At 39.5% G+C, this 24,099-nt stretch overlaps 1 protein-coding gene and 1 long non-coding RNA gene across 8 annotated transcripts in view; one reads left to right on the forward strand and one right to left on the reverse strand.

Moving 5' to 3' along the window:
* CRLF1 (cytokine receptor like factor 1) overlaps nucleotides 1–24,099 on the forward strand; it is a 206,874-nt gene that overhangs the window by 72,417 nt on the left and 110,358 nt on the right. For 5 of the 6 annotated variants that reach the window (XM_077475930.1, XM_077475929.1, XM_077475931.1 and 2 more), the window contains exon 2: nucleotides 13,041–13,319. The exons of the other annotated variant lie outside the window; for it this stretch is intronic. In XM_077475930.1, coding sequence (XP_077332056.1) covers nucleotides 13,041–13,319 — 279 coding nt within the window. The remainder of the gene's footprint in view (nucleotides 1–13,040; nucleotides 13,320–24,099) is intronic. 6 annotated transcript variants of the gene reach the window in all.
* LOC143974480 (uncharacterized) overlaps nucleotides 1–24,099 on the reverse strand; it is a 116,631-nt gene that overhangs the window by 36,918 nt on the left and 55,614 nt on the right. For both annotated transcript variants that reach the window (XR_013272231.1, XR_013272230.1), the window contains one exon: nucleotides 23,405–23,524. This is a non-coding gene — a long non-coding RNA (uncharacterized LOC143974480). The remainder of the gene's footprint in view (nucleotides 1–23,404; nucleotides 23,525–24,099) is intronic.

A 24,099-nucleotide genomic window follows, 5' to 3' on the forward strand; every position in this document is an offset into this window, starting at 1 on the left:
GAGCAACATTGCAGATCAGCCGTTTAATAGCTGCGTGGTCCATGCAGGTCCGTTAAAAACACCGCGGGCTCCCATGGATGTGGCTTGGTGGAGCAGAAGGGACAGACCAAGACAGAGGAGAGGGAAACGGAGAGAGAGAAGAGGAAAAGGAGGGAGAGAGAGAGAGAAAAAAAAAAGGGGAGGGGGGGAGGAGGGAGGACGGGAGTGGGCATCAGAAAGGACCTCACAGGGGGACTCCAACTCCATCCATATAAGGTGGCCAAGGGCCGGTGTCCAATTTCCCAGACAAGCGCGCCAACATAGGCATCAGGCAGGCACCAGGTCGGCCGCGGATGCAACCTCACACAGGTATGCCTAAATGTAGTTGTTTTGTAACAAATGTAACAATTTAATAGGTGGCTTTCTTAATAAGGCCTGTTTCTCCTGCACAAAAGCATACAGATTTGTTCTTTCTTCAATAAATTATAGAATTCAGGAATCATGAATTTCTCAATTTCTAAATTGGCTATATATATATATATATATATATATATATATATATATATATATATATATAACGGTGTCTCACAAAAGTGTGCACCCCTCACATTTTTGTAAATATTTTATCTTTTCATGTGACAACCTTGAAGAAATGACACTTTGCTATAATGTAAAGCAGTGAGTGTACAGCTTGTATGTGTAAAAGTGTAAATTTGCTCAAAATAACTCAACACACAGCCATTAATGTCTAAACCGTTGGCAAAAAAAGTGAGTACACCCCTAAGTGAAAATTTCCAAATTGTGCCCAATTAGCCATTTTTCCTCTATGGTGTCATGTGACTCCTTAGTGTTACAATGTCTCAGGTGTGAATGGGGAGCAGGTGTGTTAAATTTGGTGTTATCACTCTCACTCTTAATATTATATCTAATACTGGTCACTGGAAGTTCAACATGGCACCTCATGGCAAAGAACGCTCTGGGGATCTGAAAAAAAGAATTGTTGCTCTACATAAAGATGGCCTAGGCTATAAGAAAATTGCCAAGACCCTGAAACTAAACTGCAGCACGGTGGCTAAGACCATATAGCGGTTTAACAGGACAGGTTCCACTCAGAACAGGCCTCGCCATGGTCGACCAAAGAAGTTGTGTGCACATGCTCAGCATCATATCCAGAGGTTGTCTTTAGGAAATAGACGTATGAGTGCTGTCAGAATTGATGCAGGGGTTGAAGGGGTGGGGGGTCAGTCTATCAGTGTTCAGACCATATGCCGCATACTGCATCGAATTGGTTTGCATGGCTGTCATCCCAGAAGGAAGCCTCTTCTAAAGTTTGCTGAAGACAAGCAGACTAAGGACATGGATTACTGGAACCAAGTTCGGTGGTCTGATGAGACCAAAATAAACTTATTTGGTTCAGATGGTGTTAAGCGTGTGTGGCGGCAACCAGGTGAGGAGTACAAAGACAAGTGTGTTTGCCTACAGTCAAGCATGTTGGTGGGAGTGTCATGGTCTGGGGCTGCTAGCACTGGGGAGCTACAATTCATTGAGGGAACCATGAATGCCAACATGTACTGTGACATACTGAAGCAGAGCATGATGCACACCCTTCGGAGACTGGGCAGCAGGGCAGTATTCCAACATGATAGCAACCCCAAACACATCTTCAAGATGACCACTGCCTTGATAAAAAAAAGCTGAGAGTAAAGGGGATGGCCTGGCTAAGCATGTCTCCAGACCTAAACCCTATTGACCATCTGTGGGACATCCTCAAATGGAAGGTGGAGTAGCGTAAGGTCTCTAACATCCACCAGTTCCATGATGTCATCATGGAGGAGTCCAGTGGCAACCTGTGAAGCTCTGGTGAGCTCAATGCCCAAGAGGGTTAAGGCAGTGCTGGAAAAATAGTGGTGGCCACACAAAATATTGACACTTTGGGCCCAATTTGGGCCTTTTCCCTTAGGGTGTACTCACTTCAGTTGCCAGAGGTCTAGACATTAATAGCTGTGTGTTGAATGTACATATAATATAGAGTATATACAGTATATATGCCATAGCCATAAAAGAGGCACACATTCAAGGGAGATAAAAAATAATTCTGCACCAATACATATTCTTGATACAGTCTCATCTTGTTTATGCAATCACAAAAATATGTTTTTTGAGTGGAATACAGATTATGAGCTATTAGAATATACTAATTCTTAGCTGTAGGCAGTCAGCTAGACTAGAAAACTAGACCTATGAAAACACATATGTGAACTGTTTTACCTGTCAAAGGATTTGTATTTCTATCCAGCCTCTCCCCCAAGCATAAGCTTTGCTCTAAAAAGGATCAACAAAAAATAGTGCTAATCCATATTGTAATCTATTGGTTACAACAAATGCTGCTTCCACAAATCCTCCATCAGTGTGCTTAGGTTTAGCTCATAAGTTGCACCCACTTGAAATACAAAATTATGTATCAATTTTAAAGTGTAACTCCACTCACTGGGTGATCTATGTATATCGCACGGGATTTTAACAAACATTGTTGCAGATTCCTACCTTTTGTTATTCTGAAGAAATAGCTGTTTGTCTGTGTAGTGTGATGATTATCAAACTACACCTGCAGGGCTCTAATAAGGAAAGTGGTAGGGTCTGCATCCTTTCAAATATGATTTCCCTTCAGGAGTATCTCACCAAAGATGACTTTTTTGTTGCAGGGGATGCCCAAAATCTGACTTGTATGTTAGTGCAGACTTCTGGTAAAATCAGTGAGCCATTACTTTTCTGGGGGGGAATTCTGTGCGCGATCTGTGTACAGAAGGCCTCCAGGTTGCCATATTGCATTGCATTGCATTGCATTGCATTTTAAACACTTGCCGACCACTGCACACCAATATACGTTGACACAATGGCAGCGTTGGACAAATGGGTGTACCTGTATGTCCACTTTAATTGGTGCGACTCGATGTCCGCCGGTCAAACAAGGCATTTAACCATTCTACCTTGCGACATGATCAAATGTTCTCTGTCATCGTGAACAGTGATCACTGTCGTGTGAGTTGTAGCCCATCACCCCCACAGTTAGAATCACTTCCTATGACACACTTAACCCCTTCATCGCCGCCTCGTGTTTAACTCCTTCCCTGCCAGTGTCATTTACACAGTAATCAGTGCATTTTTATATAGTGTCAAAAGGGTCCGATGTGTCTGCCATAATGTCGCAGTCACGATAAAAATTGCAGATCACCGCTATTACTAATAAAAAAAGTTAATAATAAAAATGCCATAAAACTATCCCCTATTTTGTAGATACTATAACTTTTGCGCAAACCAATTAATATATGGTTATTGAGATTTTTTTTTTTTACCACAAATATGTAGAAGAATACATATCAGCCTAAACTGAGGAAAAAAATATATTTTTTATATATTTTTGGGTGATGTTAATTATAGCAAAAAGTAAAAAAAAATATTTTTTTTTCAAAATTGTCGCTCTTTTTTTGTTTATAGCGCAAAAAAAAATCGCAGATGTGATCAAATGCCACCAAAAGAAAGCTCTATTTATTGGGAAAAAAGGACATCAATTTTGTTTGGGTGCAATGCTGCACGACCACGCAATTGTCAGTTAAATCGACGCAGTGACCAATCGCAAAAAGTGCTCTGGTCAGGAAGGGGGTAAAATCTTCCAGGGCTGAAGCCGTTAAAGATAATTTCAGCACTGCAGACTGAAAAGGAAAAGGGAATTAAAAAAAAACATTAAATTATAATATGATTCTGTCACAGTTGTATACACCATATTAATTTTATTTTATTTGAGTTGTTCCCATACTATTTTAAAACTGAATGTTTGGGTATAGCACTTACTATCTTCGACCTTTTAAAGAGGAAGTAAACTCTCCCACTCTGATGCTTCTTTTCATTTAGTCCATTATAATACGTAATTATAATACGTATTATACGTATTATACTGTAATCCAGCCCAAATCACATATTACTTACTGTTTAAAGAAACTTAAAAAAAACTTGTTTCCAGGGGTTAGGCAGCGACATCTTAAGTATTGTTTACTTACAGTCCACAGTGGAGTGTATTTCCGCCCTTACATTGAGCACTTTCTGTACTGTTAACCAAGCCTCCTTCTCAATCCAACATTTCTATGGCAACCCTCCTTCCCTGTTCATGGCTTACTTGTTTATTTCATAGTATTTACTTGTGCCAATGTCTAATGTTTGCCTTTGTCAGACTTATCAGCTTCAGCTGATAAGACTGCAGTAATGGCCAAGTTTAGACTGTATGTGAGGTCACACGGTCACATGGTGTGTAGGAGGAGGCTCTGCATGATTAGCAGTCTCCTGGGAGTTCTGTGTTGTGCCGTAGGAAGTCCCGATAACAGATAGATAAGCACATAGAGAGTGTGCCATAAATCAGGGGAGATCTGGGCATGCTCAGTGACTTCATTCTACAGAACAAAAAGGATTACAACAATACTAAGCAAGTAAGGAGATATCTACAAGCAGTGTACATTAGGGTTTTTTATGTTGATTTATATGGGACAAAGTTGTGGGGGAGAGTTTACAACCACTTTAACTAATAATTTGAATCTGTTGATTTACATCTAAGGCCGCGTACACACGGGCGGACTGTCTGACGGACAATCCGCTCGTGTGTGGGCTTCAGCTGACTTTTTCAGCGGACAGTCTGGCGGACGAAGTCTTTCGGAATTTCCGTAATATTGTCCGTCCAAACTTGGTTTCAGTGGACAGTCCGCTCGTGAGTAGGCAAGTTGGACGGACTAAGTATGGCACATGCTCAGAAAGGATTTACACGGCCGAAGGTTGCATTGCAGTGTATTGGACGTCTTATTTCTAGTCCCATCGTACGTGCTGTACACGTCATCGCGCAAGCTTTCAGCGGACTGTCTGTTCGTCGTGTGTGGTCAAGTCCGTTCATTCAAAAGTAGGACGGACTGTCTGTCGGATTGTCTGACGGACTTAGTTGGACGGATAGTCCGCCCGTGTGTACGCGGCCTAACATGTTTTAAACCAGCAGACCTAAGTTTATACATTAGGCAAGTGGGAAACCTAACAAACAATTTGGGAAAGTCATTTTCAAATACAAGTATGCAAAACCGACCCAAAGTAGTTGCTACCTGTGTGATTTTATGTATCTGTCCTTGCATGTCTAAAGCTAACCCTGATCGGATTTATGTACTATAAAAATAATGACGACTTAATTCAGATTGATGCTTATGTACTTTCTGTTCTGTGAACTGTTGTGTACCATTCTTACACATATCCTCTGTAGTTAATAGACCATGTGATTGAACAATACAGCTTCCTTTGACTGAAATTTTGTAATTTTGTTTAGAAAACTGACCAAATCTAACTTTTATTGGATATGTGTGCAGATGTATGAAAGCATCAGGTTTACAACCTACCCTTTCTCTTAGCTCCAACAATATTCTGACATGTATGATGTGTTGTGTGACACCAACATGTTGCTACCGGTTGTACAGAGCAGTGAGCTGTTACAAAATAAGGGACAAGTGTTGCAATCGTCTCTCCTACCTCCAGGTGGTAGAAATGTTATTTCATACAATGTATCTTATATACAACATGTTAACAATCCTACCAGAAACTCATAGTTTTAACTCATTCAATTTGTGGACAACTAGGAACCCAAACAGTGAATTGTATGTAAACTGTCTGGTTTTACTCAGTTGTAACCAGATAAAATCTATTTCTTTCAGCTTTAGATAATTATTCTGAGTTCTCTAAAATTTTAATAGTGTTTTAAAAATCAGCACAAAAAATAAACATGGAGAATGAAGACTATGTGGATTTTATTTTGAAGGACACTCGGTATTCCTGCCAAATTAAATTACACTCCATATAGGGCAATTTCTTGACATGACTGTTTTATTCATAACTGTGACCTTGTCTTGTAAAATCAAGCTGTCTGAGCAGTTTAACTGCTCTTGACTTCATAAACAGAGAAGAAAGATTCCAGGGTGGCGCCTACATGGTCGAAAACTTTAATACTGAGATCTATACAGGGAAATTTTACATTTTTTACTTTGTGAATTGTGTTGTAGTGTTACATTGTCAGACAGCGCACCATTTTAGAAGACTACCAATAAAATAATTATACAAGTTCAAGGACTAAGAGATATATATGACTAGATACTATACAGTGTAATAAGGATAATTAGATGATACATCTAAATCAGTAAAAAGAAGGATCAGTGACTTTACACCAACTAACCAATCATGTTAGAGCCTTCGTATTTTAATTTTTGGGCCTGTCTTGATAGGCTTTTTTTTCACTTTAACTGAGTTTTGCATTTTCATACAAGTCTATAAGAGTGCAAAACCCTTTTGATGCAAGTGAAATGCAAGTTATAAGGTCAACTGCAGGTCAAATGCAGCTGTCAATAAATTATGAAGGATCTTACAATATTCTCAAACTGATGCCATTGACGTAAGTTCATCAACACAGGACCATATTCAAACTGAGATTGAGTTACTAAAAGCAAAGAGACTGTGCACTTTGCAAGTGCAGATCCATTCATTTTCCACAGAGCTTAGTGGATGTGGTAAAGCTCTGCTGATGTCCATCATCCAATCATGTGCAAGCAAAAATGCTGTTTTTTTTTTCCCTTGCACCTGATTGGGTATTCTTTACAAAGAGGGAAGAGGAGCGCAACTGCACTTGCCTTGTCTTAAGTAAATCAACCTGATAGCTTTTTATACTTTTTTTTTTTTTTTTGCTTCTTTTTCTTATTAGTCTCCTGATCCAACCCCCATTAAACCAACAGATCCTCTGAGAATTTCTCATCTTTTATATCAATATGTGAGGTGTTGAATGTGAGAACCACATATAATTAATTCAATAATTATAAAAAGTCAATCAAAATTTTGGAAAGGGCATGTTGATATAAATATACATGTAGAATATTGCTAAAGAGCTATGAGTGTTTGTACACCTTTCCTTCTCCCTTCAATATCAACCTATATGGGTGGTTTAAGGGTGTGTGCTTCTGAAATCTTGGGATTACCTTTCAAGATACCGGCTGCACCAGTTGAAAATCAAAGGGATCAAAACAATTTCTGCCTTGTTAACCAAAACTTTGGGGTTCATTTACTAAATGCACAGTGCAGTTACAGTCTGTAAGGGCATTTGCTCCAGAGCTTAGTAAATGAGGGGAAGCTCTGCTGACTTCCATCATCCAATCATGTGCATGCAAAAATGCTGTTTTTTCTTTTCTTACATGTGATTGGATATTCTCTTCAAAGTAAAGCTTCACCTCATTTACTAAGCTCTGGATCTTCTATCTACTTTTGTCTTGTGTGTGGTTCTTTTCTCTGTTTGAATTCTGTCAGAGGTTAAAATTTGAATAGCATTTCTATCACGTCTCACGTCTCTGCACAATTGGCGTTGTTGTTGGAGTACATAATCATGTTAGATTTCTTTGGCCCGGTACGTACATGAATATAGTAATTTGATTCATTCATTAACCACTTCCCGACCAGCGCACGACGATGTACGTCGACAGAATGGCACGGGCAGGCATATTGGCGTACAGGTACGTCCAATATTCAATGCCGCCCTGCCATCGGGAGTGCGCCGGCGGCGGCACGCTCCCGCACTGGTCGGGACCCCCGTGAGTCCGGTCGCGGGACCCGCGGACTCGATTGCCGCGGGCATCCCCGCGATCGTCTCACGGAGCGGCCGAATGGAGGAAATGCTGAGTAAACAGCATTTCTCCATTCTGCCTAGCAACTAGTGACGCTGATCTCTGCTCCATGTGATTGGAGCAGAGATCAGTGTTCACTAAATGAAAGCCCAACCCCCCCACAGTTAGTAACACACCCCTAGGAACACTTAACCCCTACACTGCCACCCACTGGTTAACCCCTTCACTGCCAGTGTCATTTACACAGGAATCACTGCATTTATATAGCAGTGATTACTGTATAAATGACAATGGTCCCAAAAATGTGTCAAAAATGTCCGATGGGTCCCCCACAATGTCGCAGTCACAATAAAAATCGCTGATCGCCGCCATTACTAGTAAAAAAAAAATAATAAAAAATTATTAATAAAAATGCTATAAAACTATCCCTATTTTGTAAACGCTATAACTTTTGCGCAAACCAATCAATAATCGCTTATTGCGATTTTTTTTTTTTTTACCAAAAATATGTAGAAGAATACGTATCGGCCTAAACTGAGGGAAAAACATGTTTTTTTATATATTTTTGGGGGATATTTATTATAACAAAAAGTAAAAAATAATGTGTTTTTTTCAAAATTGTCGCTCTATTGTTTATAGCGCAAAAAATAAAAGCCGCAGGGGTGATCAAATACCACCAAAAGAAAGCTCTATTTGTGGGAAAAAAAGGACGTAAATTTTGTTTGGGAGCCACGTCGCACGACCGCGCAATTGTCAGTTAAAGCGACGCAGTGCCGAATCGCAAAAAGTGGTCTGGTCTTTGACCAGCAAATTGGTCCGGTCTGAAAGTGGTTAAGTAGGCATTTTTGCTTTTACAAACTGGGAGATTCCAATTGCCAGTTCACATAGTATTTTTAAAACTGGATCATTCACTTACTTGGAACATTTATGATTACATTGTTTTAAAAAATGTTTCTGTTAAAGGAAAAAAAAATTGTATTTAGCATAGTGTGGAAAACTAGAGCATGGGAATCACCCATATTTCTATTTTCCAATAAAATGTGTCAGACCGGGGGGGGAGGTTGCACCTTTAGATTGTGGTAGAAGAGATTTTTGAATATCGATGTAGTCTAAAATAAAACAAAACCTTTGGATATTTTAATTCAAGCTTAAGTTGAATCTTTTGTGCTTCTTTTGCATCAAGAAGGGGAAATAAAACCTTTTATTTAAATAATAAATTTTTTGATTTGATTGTATCCCTTTCATGACTAAGCCTATTTTTGCCATTTGGTGTTTACAAGTTAAAATCCATATTTTTTGCTAGAAAATTACTTGTAACCCCCAAACATTATATATATTTTTTTAGCAGAGATTTTAGAGAATAAAACGGCGATTGTTGCAATATTTTATGTCACACGGTATTTGCGCAGTGGTGTTTTAAACGCAACTTATTGGGAAAATGAACATTTTCATGAATTAAAAAAAAAAACGAAACAGTAAAATAAGCCCAATTTTTTTGCATAATGTGAAAGATAATGTTACGCAGAGTAAATAGATACCAAACATGTCACACTTTATAATTGCACGCACTCGTGGAATGATGATAAAGTATGGTACCTAAAAATCTCAATAGGCGATGCTTTAAAAATTTTTACGGTTACCAGGTTAGCGTTACAGAGGAGGTCTAGTATTAGAATTATTGCTCTCGCTCTGACGATCGCGGCGATACCTCACATGTGTGATTTGAACACCGTTTACATATGCGGGCGCGACTTCCGTATGTGTTTTCTTTGCTTCACGAGCTCGCGGGGACGGCGGGCGCTTTAAAAAAAAATTAATTTTTTTTTAAAATGAATAAACTGTTTTTAAAAAAAAAAAAAATTGATCACTTTTATTGCTGTCACAAGGAATGTAAACATCCCTCCTTTACACTTCAAAGTATTCAGATCGCCGAAAACGGCGATTCTGAATACTGCATATTTTTTTAAAACCTGCGCCATTGGCAGCCGAGTAAACGGGAAGTGACGCAATGACGACAGGTTGTGGGCCCTTTCATGCGGGTGGTCCGATGAGGTCCGTCTGTCAATTTTTTAGGCGGACCCAATCGGACTCTTCATCCACTCGGAACATTGGACGTAAGTGGTAACATGTCTGCTGACACCTGCTGCTATCCGATCCTGTCTGCCAAATCCAGATGGATGGTGACCCTATTTTCCATCCATCTGGAGGACTGGATAAGAAAAGATCGTGGGAAAACGGATAGGCGGTCCATTTTCACCCAATTTCCCCATAGGGAAGAGCAGGACTCTGTCCGTCTCTGCTCTGCACAGTGAGCAGAGGCAAACCTGTCATCCGCCTGCTCCTTTCAAAAACTCTCAGCCCCAATACAAGCAGCAGTCTGCCCCTTGAATAAAAAGCCATGATAAGTGAATGTAAGTTTGATAGGTGGATGTACAGTAAGTTTGGAGGAGTGGGCATTCCTTGGCAGGCTGCATCTGCATGCAGCCCAACCCAATAATGTACATGATTAATGCTGAACCTCTGTGATGGAAAAACATGAGATCCAATGAATGAGGAGAAAAGGACTGGATGATGCTGATGTCATCCAGTCAGGAAATAATGCCTACTCTGTCTGACTTACTGCAGCTTCTCGGTGAGAGAGGAGTCAGAGTAAATAATTTTAGTAGCAGAGAGGAGCCTGTACAACTTTACACGACTGAAGGTAAGTTCAGCTTTAAATTGCAAAACTAAGAGGTGGATGTATGGGTGTGTGAATTATGTATCTTATCTTATTTTAACTTATAATTTGTGTTGTGGAGCACATGTAAGAGTTTCAACAGATCTGGGAGACCGGTACATTGCACGTAGACACCTCAGTCATTGAGACAACAAATGCAAAACATCCACAATCTAAGAGAAATCTTGAACTTGAATGCAGATAGAACTGTTGATCTTTAACATTAACTTTATTCTGGTGATATATCTTCTGTACTAAAGTGTTCTAACATTGACACTTGTCATTTTTTAGGGTCTGACTTATAAAAATTAGTTGACAGTACCATGCTTTCAAAATGTTGTGTTCCATCATACATACAGGATGTGCCACTGTCAGGTCCTTACATCACTTAAATTTTTTTTTTTACCACTCAGAGTCTGGGCACAGTTTTGCAAGTTATTTTTATACAAATGATTTCAGGGCATGTAAGCATTTTATAACGCCAACAGATGGCAGGCTAAGCTGCAAAATAATAAAGTACATTTTATGAAAAACAAGCATGTTAAATGAAAGAACTTAGCACATAGGGTAAAAACAACTATTCTATGTGTTTTTTCCAAAGATTTATTAAGACAGCACTGCAATATAGCAAACATCTTTTCAATCCATGGGCCACGGTGACTTTTTTTCAAGCGATAGATCTTCCTGTCTAGTTCAAATTTGGAAATCTGTGATGCTTTGTTGTAGTGTTTTTTGCACCTCATAGGGCACTAAAACACATGTTTTTTGTTGTTGTTTTTTTTGCAATGCCATTCATTCTTAAAGAGATTCTAACTTTTTTTTTTTTGTTTTTGTTTTTGTTTTTTAATAACAAAAATGTTATGCTTATCTGCTCTGTGCAATCGTTTTGCACAGAGCAGACCTAAATCTCTTCTTTGTGGTTCCTTAATACCTTAATATCTTAATATAATGCATTAAGGTAAAAAACATTCTGCTTTTAGAACCACTATATAAACACTCCAATGCCAGGAGCACTGGTGGGGGACCCCAGAAGAGGAGAATTAGGGCGGCTCTGTGCAAAACATAGCATTTACAATGACTTTGAAGGAAAAAAGCTCAGCAGGCAGGAATTTTACAAAAACCCTGTGCACTGAGACATGAATTGGCCCTATGAAAAAAAAAAAAAAAAATATATATATATATATATATATATATATATATATATATATATACCCCACTTTTAAGTACACAATGGGGTTTATTTACTAAAGCTGGAAAGTGCAAAATCAGGCTCACTTCTGCATAGAAACCAATGAGCCTCCATGTTTTATTACCAAAGCTTAATTAAATAAGCTGAGGTTAGAAGCTCATTGGTTTCTATGCAGAAGTGAGCCTGATTTTGCACTGTCCAGCTTTAGTAAATAAACCCCATTGTGTACTTAAAAGTGGGGTATGTATATATATATATATATATATATATATATATATATATAATTAAATTTTTAATTCAATACATATATTATGTCTTACTCTCTTTAGATTTTTATTTCGATTTTTAGAATTTATAGCTCTTTAAGATACACAGGCATTGATTTGCAAAAAGCATATAGGCTGTTCACTTTGCAAGGAAAGATGCACTTGCAAGGGAATTTGCCCCAGAACTTAGATAATGAGGTGAAGCTCTGCTGACTTTGTCATTCAATCATGTGCATGCAAAACTTTTTTTGTGTTCCTTGTATGTGATTGGGTATTCTTTGCCAAGTGAAGTTTCACCACATTCACTTAACTCTGGGGCTAATTCCCTTACAAGGTGGACAGACTATCAACCACATAACTTTTGTGATTTTTAATCTTTGAGTCAAAAATGTTCAAGTGATATTATCCAAACACCCTGAAAAATGTGTTTATATAGTGTTGTTGCCATTATCATGAGAATGTCTAACTATGGCATTATCTAATAATCTAACTGTTGAACACTATAAATGTTGAATTCTAACTGTATTAAAATACCACAAGACATATGTGGAATACCTAATACCTTAACAAAAATAGTTCTAGACAACTACAAGGACAAAAGTATCACAGAGACCTGAATACCAAGATATATTGTAGACATGAGGTTTAAACTGGGGCTAGTAGAATTTTCAAATAAAAATTTATACAGAAATCCTTCGAAAAATGTATATGAAATTTCTCGGAACATTCAAATGTTGTTTGAAAGTACTTCAACATTTTTTTTTTAAGTATTGAATGAATGGACTTTATCAAACTAAAACCACATACAGTGTTAGAAATTCGTACATTTGATAAAAAGGTTCCATCCTGCTCCTTCGTATTTTCTCATCACTGTGGTTGAAAAAACATTGGTTTGACCCCACTAATGATTAGAAAACTGAATGAACGTTCTTGCAACAGAAAACGTAGAACAAAATTCTACCAGCGTATTACACAGCTTATAGGCAAATATATTTGTATCTTGCAAATTCAGTTGTTATCTTGCTTTAGTACAATTCTCTAGAATGGAATTCTTGTAAGATACACATTTAGGTAATGTGCATGCTGACAGATCCATTCTCTTCTTAAACTGCTAAACCTGTGCATGCTTTTCCCCCAATCCTTCTCACATTCAATAACATGTATTTCTAACCCTGTTTCACAATAAACATTTAATTCCATTTTTTTTACAGATCCTGCTGTTATATCCCCACAGGACCCTACCTTAATGATAGGATCATCACTAACTGCAGCTTGTTTAGTGGACTCTGACTTAAACCTGAAAGCAGAGGACCTGTTCTGGACCCTAAATGGGAGAAGGCTCCCCACAGATTTGTATAAGCCACTGAATGGCACAACCTTGAGTGTGGCCTTGAATAACCTAAACGGATCCAAGCAGCAATCGGGAGACAACCTGGTGTGCCACAGCAAAGATGGGAGAATCCTTGCAGGATCATGTCTTTATGTTGGATGTATGTCTGATTTTCAGACTTAGTAAACACAGGCATGACAAACTGATTGGATGTCCTGTTCCAGCAATGTCGTTTTTTGGCAAAATTATTAGCATACTTGCTCTGTGGCACTAGCATATTGGATTTCATTCCAACTTAAGAAGGGTCTGAATTAGGGCTGGGAGGAGGGGGGTACGCCTACAGCTTGGCTTGATTTAGACAAAATGTAGACTAGGCTAAAATGATGTAAGTGGTCTTAATGATGCTAAAATACTTTGCACAGCTGCTAACATTTCAAATTTTTCATCTTTACTTCAGAAAAATACACTCCCCTTGTTTATAAATGTGTACATTTTAAGATACTTTAAAAATATAACTATATAGTTAGATTTAAAATTTGTGAGTAATAACAAATATATAAAATGTGTTTCCCCTCCAGAAACATTTTCCAGCTTTTGCAAAAATTATTAAAAAAAAGTTAAGTTTTTATTTTTCAAGTCACTTGATAATCTACATATGATAGCCTGGCTACACATAGCTTTTCTATCTGTAAAAGTAAAAGGCAGCCTAAAACATATTGTGCTGTCATTTATGTAGGTACGGTATTATTTTAGCCCACTGAGCTCCCATTGAAAATGTATATACCCCTATTTTATACTTTACATGTAATTTTGATTCTCCAATTTTTTGCAGTCTGCATTTCAGAAAGTACATTTTTAACCGCTTCGGCCCGAAAGATTTTACCCCCTTCCTGACCAGCACTTTTTGTGATTCGGCACTGCGTTGATTTAACTGACAATTGCGACATGCAACGTGGCACCCAAACAAAATTGACGTACTTTTTCCCCCCAGAAATAGAGCTTTCTTTTGGCGGTATTTGATCACCTCTCTGATTTTTTATTTTTTGCGCTATAAACAAAAAAAAGTGACAATTTAAAAAAAAAATATGTTTTTTTACTTTTTGCTATAATAAATATCCCCCCAAAAATATATAAAAAAAGCATATTTTTTGCTCAGTTTAGGCCAATATGTATTCTTCTACATATTTTTGGGAAAAAAATAATCACAATAAGCGTATATTGATTGGTTTGTGCAAAAGTAATAGCGTCTACAAAATAGGGGATAGTTTTATGGCATTTTTATTATTATTTTTTTATTAGTAATGGCAGCGATCTGCGATTTTTATCACGACTGCGACATTATGGCGGACACAATTGGACACTTTTGACACTATTTTGGGACCATTGTCATTTATACAGCAATCAGTGCTATAAAAATGTACTGATTACTGTGTAAATGACACTGGCTGGGAAGGGGTTAACCTCCCTGGCTGTATGATTATTTTGGATTTTAGGTGCTGAAAGCAGTACCATTATTTTGCATGAAAATTTGGCGTTTTAGATTGTCGTCCTGCAATTCTTAGCCCTTGTACACATGGTCGGAGAATCCGTCATAATGTGTCCTATCGGACCGTGTTGTCGGATAATCCGACTGTGTGTGGTATGCATCGGACTGATTCTGTCGGAATATCCGTCAGACCCAATTTTCCAACATGTTGGAAATATTTCCCCACCAACTGGGCCGGTCGGACATACTCCGATCATGTGTAGAGAATTTTGATCGGACCAAGTGCCACGCATGCTCAGATCAAATTGGTGCTGAATTTTCCCCCTGAGCCAGACTCGGGAATGCCGCCAGGGGTTTAAACACTAGAGGATGATGAAGGGGTTAAGTGTGTCCTAGGGAGTTATTCTAACTGTGGGGCGATGGGCTTCCATTCACATGACAGCGATCACTGCTCCCGATGACGGGGAGCAGTGATCTCTGTCATGTCACAAGGCAGAACTGGGAAATGTCTTGTTTACATAAGCACTTCCCCGTTATGTGGCTCCTTGACACGATCGCCAGGACACCGGCTGACATTGAGCTTGCCACTCTTTTTGCTTGCTGGAACTCTGACCAACTGGAACTGGACTATGTGTCCCTAATCCATCTCCTGATAGAAAAGACCCTTGGTGGTACTCTGCACATGCTCATTTTGCTGTTTTATCATATGTGTCCCTTTTCCTCTCTACGATATCATACTATGTGGTACCTTCTTTCATTTTTTGTTTGCACCAAGTGAATACTGAGATTTGTTGGGTCCTCTCTCCATCCATGAAATACATTTGCACATCATACTGGGTATTTGTCAATGAGGAGTGTTCGGTCTTGATCTGGGATAGCGATCATAGATGTTACAGCTCCGTATACACAGTGTGTAACACCACAAGCCTTCAAGACTTAAGAGGTGTATACCCCTATAAGTCCATACAATCCCATATGCTTATGCACAGTCGTGGTGGTGGTTGTCTGCATATATTTTTTTCACCCTGTTTCCAGTGTGGTTCCAGCACTCTTTATTTTTCACATTAGTGATAATATTTTTTTTAACGACACTATTGTAGGGTTCTATTAACCCTTTTATTTAGTTTTTCCCTTCTGGTCACACAGTTTTGTATCAGTATTTGATTGTGTATCTGAGAGCTGCATATTATGCCATGAACCATTCCTATATGGGCATAGCCCCTTTCTACTTCCTACCTACATTGATTTTCATAAGACAAGATTTTCTTTATCTAAAGGTTAGATGGCACTGTAGTATAATGCATGCCATGGGTCAAATATGTCAAAAGGTCAAGCTGTTGTCAATTCTTATTGACATCGATTGGGTCCAATGTTTGACAAGAAAATCTCTAAAAAATGGGGAAAACTGAAAAAATGTGTGCATTGCCCAAATATGCAAATTACTTCAGATATATGTGTATATATATAATATATATATATATATATAATCTATATACACAGTATCTCACAAAAGTGAGTACACCTCTCACATTTTTGTAAATATTTTATTATATATTTTCCTGTGACAACACTGAAGAAATTACACTTTTCTACAATGTAAAGTAGTGAGTGTACAACTTGTATAACAGTGTAAATGTATTGTCCCCTCAAAAGATCTCAACACACTGCCATTAATGTCTGGACCGCTGGCAACAAAAAAGAGTACACCCCTAAGTGAAAATGTCCAAATTGGGCCCAAAGTGTCAATATTTTGTGTGACCACCATTATTTTCCAGCACTGCCTTAACCCTCTTGTGCATGGAGTTCACCAGAGCTTCACAGGTTGCCACTGGAGTCCTCTTCCACTCCTCCATGTCGACATCATGGAACTGGTGGATTTTAGAGACCTTGCGCTCCTCCACCTTCCATTTGAGGATGCCCCACAGATACTCAATAGAGTTTAAGTCTGGAGACATACTTGGCCAGTCCATAATCTTTACCCTCAGCTTCTTTATCAAGGCGGTGGTCATCTTGGAGATGTGTTAGGGATCATTATCATGTTGGAATACTGACCTGTGGCCCAGTCTCCGAAGGGAGGGAATCATGCTCTGCTTCATTATGTCACAGTACATGTTGGCATTCATGGTTCCCTCAATGAACTGTAGCTCCCCAATGTCGGTAGCATTCATGCAGCCCCAGATCATGACACTCCCACCACCATGCTTGACTGTAGGCAAGATACACTTGTCTTTGTACTCCTCACCTGGTTGCCGCCACACATGCTTGACACTATCTAATCCAAATAAGTTTATCTTGGTCTCATTGAACCACAGGACATGGTTCCAGTAATCCATGTCCTTCATCTGCTTGTCTTCAGCAAACTGCAGGCTTTCTTGTGCATTATCTTTAGAAGAAGCTTCCTTCTGGGATGATAGCTATGCCGATCAATTTGATGCAGTGTAAGGTGTATGGTCTGAGCACTGACAGGCTGATCCCCCAACCCTTCAACCTTTGCAGCAATGCTGGCAGCACTCATACATCTATTTCCCAAAGACAACCTCTGGATATGACGCTGAGCACGTGAACTCAACTTCTTTGGTTGACCATGGTGAGACATGTTCTGAGTAGAATCTGTCCTGTTAAACCACTGTATGGTGTTGGTCACTGTGCTACAGCTCAGTTTCAGGGTCTTGCCAATCTTCTTATAGCCTAGGCCAGCTTTATGTGGAGCAACAACTTTTTTTCATATCCTTAGAGAGTTCTTTGTCATGAGGTGCCATGTTGAACTTCCAGTAACCAGTATGAGAGAGTGAGAGCGATAACACCAAACTTAACCCACCTGCTCCCCATTCCCACCTGAGACCTTGTAACACTAAGGCCGCGTACACACGGGCGGACTGTTCGCCCAACTTAGTTTGTCAAACAATCCGACAAACAGTCTGCTCAAAATTTGCATGAGCGGACTTGACCACACACGATGAACGAACAGTCCGCTGAAAGCGTGCGCGATGACGTGAACGGCACGTACGACGGTACGAGAAATTCGACGTCCAATACACTGCAATGCAACCTTCGCCGTGTAAATCCTTTCTGAGCATGCGCGAAACTTAGTTTGTCGAACAAGCCTACACACACGAGCGGACTGTCCGCTCAAACCAAGTTTCAGCGGACTGTCTTACGGGAATTCCGAAAAACTTTGTTCGTCAGACTGTCCGCTGAAACTGTCCGCTGAAGCCCACACACGAGCGGACTGTCCGCTGAAACACTGTTCAGCGGACAAAGTTGGGCGAACAGTCCGCCCGTGTGTACACGGCCTAACGAGTCGCATGACACCAGGGAGGGAAAATGGCTAATTGGGCCCTATTTGGACATTTTTCACTTAGGGGTGTACTCACTTTTGTTGCCAGCGGTTTAGACCCTAATGGCTGTGTGTTGAGTTATTTTGAGGGGACAGCAAGCTGTACACTCACTACTTTACATTGTAGCAAAGTGGCATTTCTTCAGTGTTTGTCACATGAAAAGAAATGATAAACTATTTACAAAAATGTTAGGGGTATACTCACTATTTTGAGATGCTGTATGTGTATGTGTATAAATATATATATATATATATATATATATAAACACAGTCTGTGTTGTCATATCCAGTTTCTGGCACCCTCAATGCCTTCACCTTTCTTGAAGCAGCTTCCTATGTGGAAAGGAAGGTGTAAAGTAGTTTCTTATGTGCAAGATCTGAACATGTGCTAGTTATGGCTCTGGTGGCCACTGCCTTTTCAGCGCAAGTGTGTTGCTCTGTCTGGTTGTTCCAAGGATTTGTGATTTAAGTTGACTGTCTGTATTGAATGTGTATTATTGTTTTACTTAGATTACTGTATATGTTGTCTCTCATGAGCAGCTGTTACCTCTTCTTTGTTCCTATCTGATCTGTATGATTATATGTTCTTTCTCTCTGCATTTTGGTAGCTTTAATTCCCTGATGCTCACACTAAGTGAAATTAAGTACAGGCATACCACACTTTTAAGTACACAATGGGCTTTATTTACTAAAGCTGGAAAGTGCAAAATCAGGCTCACTTCTGCATAGAAACCTTGGGGGGTTCAAACCTCAGCTTGTTGAATTGATCTTTGGTAATAAAACCTGGAATCTCATTGCTTTCTATGCAGAAGTGAGCCTGATTTTGTACTTCCCAGCTTTAGTAAATAAAGCTCATTGCGTACTTAAAAGTGGGGTATGCCTGTAGTTTCAATATACTGTATATACTCAAGTATAGGCCGACCCGAATATAAGCCGAGGCCCCCAATTTACCACAAAAAAACTGGGAAACTTATTGACTCGTGTATAAGCCGAGGGTGAGACATCCCTGTGTCCATTCCTGTGTCCCCTGTGTCCCGTCCGTCGCTGTGTCCCGTCCGTCGCTGTGTCCCGTCCATCCCTGCCTACCTGTGCCAATCTGCAGCCTCTGTGTGCCATGCTCTCCTCGTCTGACAGACGGCGGCCATTCCTCTGTTCAAAAGCCACGCCTCCCTGCCTGTGATAGGCGGAACACTCAATTTCCCAGCAGTCAGTGTTCCGCCTATCACGGACATCCTCTCATCCTCGTCCGTAGTATGAGAATGAGTGGATGTCCGTGATAGGCGGAACACTGACTGCTGGGAAATTGAGTGTTCCGCCTATCACAGACAGGGAGGCGCAGCTTTTAAATAGTAGAATGGCCGCCGTCTGTTTGCTCGACACGCTGATCGGGCAGGCAGACGGCGATGACTCGAGTATAAGCCGAGGGGGGCACTTTCAGCCTCAAAAAAGAGGCTGAAAATCTCGGCTTATACTCGAGTATGTACGGTATGTACTCTCTTATTTTGAATGAGAGTTTGAATGTGATTGCACACACAGTGAATGTTCCCTAAATCTCTTCTATCTGAGAACAATTTTTGAAATGGTGGGGACTCCTTTGTGGATCTTGTAGCAACTTTAGACCATGTTCATCTTCCCAAATTACACCTCCATGTTCTGAAACTTGAAAGTTGCATAGCAGATGGCCTTTCAATATCACCTTGATGTTCCCTCTATTGTTTGTGTTTACCTTTCTTAATGATGCTCTGGACCTTTGAGAAGGTTTTAAGGGGAAATGTAAAGGTCAGAGTGATCACCCTGTTTTAGAATTTGGGTAATGGTTTCCCCTCTTGTGGAATCTGAAGTAATTTTTTTTCCTTCCCACTTGAGAAAGATTATTTGTTTAAGGGAAACCTACTTCAGGAAGTGCTGAAACTGAATGTGCTGGCTTTTATGCTAAGCTGAGAAGTTTGAGTCCTAAAGCCAAATTCCATTTTTTTTTAAAAAAGCTTTAAAAAATGTAATGCCCCACTCCTGTTGAAACAAAAATACAGCTTTTGCAATGTTATCTGCAACTTTCAGAAAATAACATAAGTTGTGACAGACAGCTTTGTGCTACCAACATAACCAAAAAGTTATAGCCTCCATGATCACCAAAGCAATATAAATATAAATGCTAGGCTCTTCAATCTTAGACATTAAGCGTTTCTTTATTAGCAGCTTGGCTTCTTCATTTGCATCCTTTGCATGAGTTTCAATCTTAGTAAAGAAGCAAGTTGGTATCAATTTACTTTTTTTCTGGCCCTAAAGAAATTATGTAGTGGCCTCCTCAATTGATTTCAACTCATGCCAGCATGGTTTATTCGATTATGCATCCATTTTCTTTTTAGCTTTGTAACAAGAGCATGATTTAGAGGTTGGATAGAAATTTTTAGCTGATAAAAGGGCTGTCCGGAGGGTTACAGGGGATGGGACCAACCATATTATGATGACTGAGGAATCTCAAGTAAAAGGAAATTGTGGTCACACAATTTATGTTTTAGCAACTACAATGAACATAAACTGCTTGCATTTCAGTAGGTATTTATTTTGTTTATTACCTAGTTGTAGCATAATTGTCAATGGTCTTGGCTTTGCATGTGTAATGGTAACAGAGCAACATACAGTGCTGTGATCTGAACTTTTTCCTGATTTCTCAAACTGGTGGTCACATAGTAGCATTTTATTTCTGTCTGAATATTTGCAGGTTTATTACCAGATTTATTTTGCAATTCATTCTAGCCTTTCCATTAACAACCACCTGTTAAATAAACAGAATATTTAGAAGTGTGTATTATGTATTTTAGAAAAGAAGTATCATAGAATGTCTTACTGCTGCATTAGTGCATGGCTGAGGTCTTTCCTAGTAATACAATTGGAATGCCAGGCCCAGAAAATACCAATAATTTTGTAACACTATACATAAGGCAATAAACAGGCAACAAACAGGTTTAGGATCCTACATTGCATGTAATTACCTTCAATGAAGTGGTTTTGTGGCTATTAGCATTCTCTTTCTGGCTATTTGCTTAGCTATAAGTGTAGGTAAGAGTCCTAGGTGATCCATATACACCATCCACAATCAGTGCCTCACTTACCGTCCCTCTGTGCTCAAACCTGTGGGAAGGAGCATTATTTGCTGACATACAGTGGACATGTTACAGTCCAACATTCCCTCGCTGGGTTCCTGGCCTAAATTTTTTAATTTAAACTAACTCCAGCAGAGCCAGAGACCATCTATGACCCTTTGACTGTTCCCTTTTTTATGATCCATCCAGTATAATAGAGAGTAGTCTGTAATAAGTTGGCGCTAAGCAAAAGGTAACACCGCAATTGCTCTATTGCCCACTTAAAGTATTGAATAGCTTCTCTCTACAGGGGCTAGTTTAGGAGTTATATTATTGAGTTATATTTCTTCCCCAATAGACCATTAATGCTCCCATGTCAACATCAGAGGCATTTATTTGTACAAGACACTGAAGTTGAGAGCAGCTAACATTGGTCCCTCACATAACATTTCCTTCAGCCCTTGAAAAGGTCTCTCTGCCTCTTCAAGCAAGTGGAGCTGCTATAGTAGTAAAGAATTCTAGAATACCTGGGCTCTCTGTAGGTGGGAATCCCAGTCACAACATTATTCACTTTCAGGTCATTACAGAGGACAAAGGGGCACTCTTTACACCTGGAGGAAAATAAGTGTAACCTTTACATACAGAAAGGACTCTTCACAGTAAGAGCTGTGAAAATGTGAAATAGACTCCCCTAAATAAGTAGTTCTGGCCTGCCCAGTAGATTGTTTTAAAAAAGTTCTCATACAAACTATTTATGCCCAATGCACTACTTTATCTTAAAACGCAAATCTCTGATATAACGATTTCAGACGACTTGCTCCACAATCTCAACAAGTTTGAACAACCAATTGTTTGTTGGTTGGAACAAATCATGTAGCGGAGTACCTATTTACTCACTATGCTCAGATGCAGGTGCAGGTCCCTTCAACATCCTGGTGTCCTGGATATGGCCATGGAAGATATATTTCTCTGCTTCCCTCCCTCAACAGCTCAGAGAGGCTACACCTGATTAGAGATGGGCCAAACGACCCCCTGTTCAGTTTGTGGCAGAACTTTTGAACATCGCAAACATTCTGAACCGAATAACGAACCCCATTGAAGTCTATGGAACCCGAAGTGGAAAAATCAAAAGTTCCCATTTTGAAGGCTTATCCAGGTACTGTCCTGGGGGACATGTATCAATGAAAAGAAAGTTTGTAAAAAATATCATTTTTAAATTAGTAGTGATTTACTGATGCTTAAAGTGAAAGCATCAAATGAGAAATAACAATAAAAATGAAAAAATCCTTTAAATATAGTGCCTGGGGGTTCCCTTAATCTGCATGTAAAGTGGCACATCTATACCATGTATAGAACATGCTGCTGCCATAATGACATTTATAAAGCCAAAAAAAAGAAAATTTCCAAGTTTTCTTTATTTTATAAACAGGTTTGGGAGCCAGTCTGTATGATGAGACCACAATTTAGTGTAATCGGAACAAGATTAGAGATTTTTTGGTTAAATTCTGATGTTTCTTACGCAGACTTTGGATATAAGTAACAGGTGCAGAAAAATTGTTCTTAGGGCGTTGATGGTGCCTTCAAACAGTAGCCTTATAGAGGTACTCTTGACGAAAGCAAGAATTGGCCTTGCTGTCAAACATTGAAATTTGATGCCCCGCTCAAACAGTTGCAGAAAAAATGGTTTTTGGGTGTCAGAGGTGCCTTCCTACCATAACCCTATAGTGGTACTCTTGATGTAAGCAAAACTTGGCCTTGATGTCAAAAATTGCAATGATATGCACCTGCCAAACCTACATCAAAACATTTCTTACAGATAAAATCAGCAGCCACAAAGCTAGGTAGCCTAGACAGAGATTCCAGATCCAGAAAGCACTTAATCAACAACATCAGCATCAGGAGATTGATAGCTGCTGCTAATCCAGGACTGATTCATTTGGATAAATGTCAGCCGGTCCACGGAGTCTGTGGACAGATTCACTCTCCTATCTGTCACAAAACCCCTCGACAGCACTGAATGCCCATTTGGAAAGCACTCTGGATGCAGGGCAGCTCATCATGTCTTTTGCATACTGGGCAAGTTCTGGCCAGTGGTCTATTATCATCATCCAGTAACCCAGAGGATTGTCAACTGGAAAGATCTCCATATCTGTTTTTACCCCTAGATTATCTCCCACCATATGATGGAGATTCTGCCAATGAGATGTGGAAGCTGACATCCCTGGGCGCTGAGGACAAAAAAAATTGAAATGCATCACTGAAGCGGCACCCTTCTCCACCACTGCTCTCTTGACCAACAGAAGCCTCAAAACTACATTTTCCACCAGAATGTAACCTACCAGAGTCAGGGAAGACGTTACATGAACTCCTCTTTAAGTTGTCCTTAAGAGATTTCATCTTCTGCTCCCTCTGTGGGTATGGGTAACTTGCGGGGCATGGGCTCCCTCATTCTTCAAAGCCTGTGAAAGGACCCAAGAATACGTGACATTAAGGAGAAGGATCACTATTGGTTGGCAACCCTCCTTCACCACCATTACAAGTGTAAAGTCTCAGAACTCATCCCAAGTTGAACTTCCAGTGACTAATATGAATATATATTCACACGACACCAGGGAGGGAAAATGGCTTATTGGGCTCAATTTGGACATTTTCACTTAGGGGTGTACTCACTTTTGTTGCCAGCGGTTTAGAAATTAATGGCTGTGTGTTGAGTTATTTTGAGGGGACAGAAAATTTACACTGTTATACAAGCTGTACGCTCACTACTTTACATTGTAGCAAACTGTAATTTCTTCAGTGTTGTCAGATGAAAAGAAATAACAATTTAAAAAAAAAAAATGTGAGGGGTGTACTCACTTTTGTGAGATACTGTATACTGCATTAAATGTGCAGTAACATACAGCTATATACGGAATTAAATGTGCAGTAACTTACTGATATGTACTGCGTTAAACATACAGTATTGCACTGAAATATACTGCGTTAAACATGCAGAAATGCACTGGTATGTACTGCATTAAACGTGCAGTAATGC

The sequence above is a fragment of the Lithobates pipiens genome, unplaced genomic scaffold, assembly GCF_037356315.1.
Source record: "Lithobates pipiens isolate NorthernLeopardFrog02 unplaced genomic scaffold, aLitPip1_a1.2 Scaffold_13, whole genome shotgun sequence".
NCBI classification, from domain to species: Eukaryota; Metazoa; Chordata; class Amphibia; order Anura; family Ranidae; genus Lithobates; species Lithobates pipiens.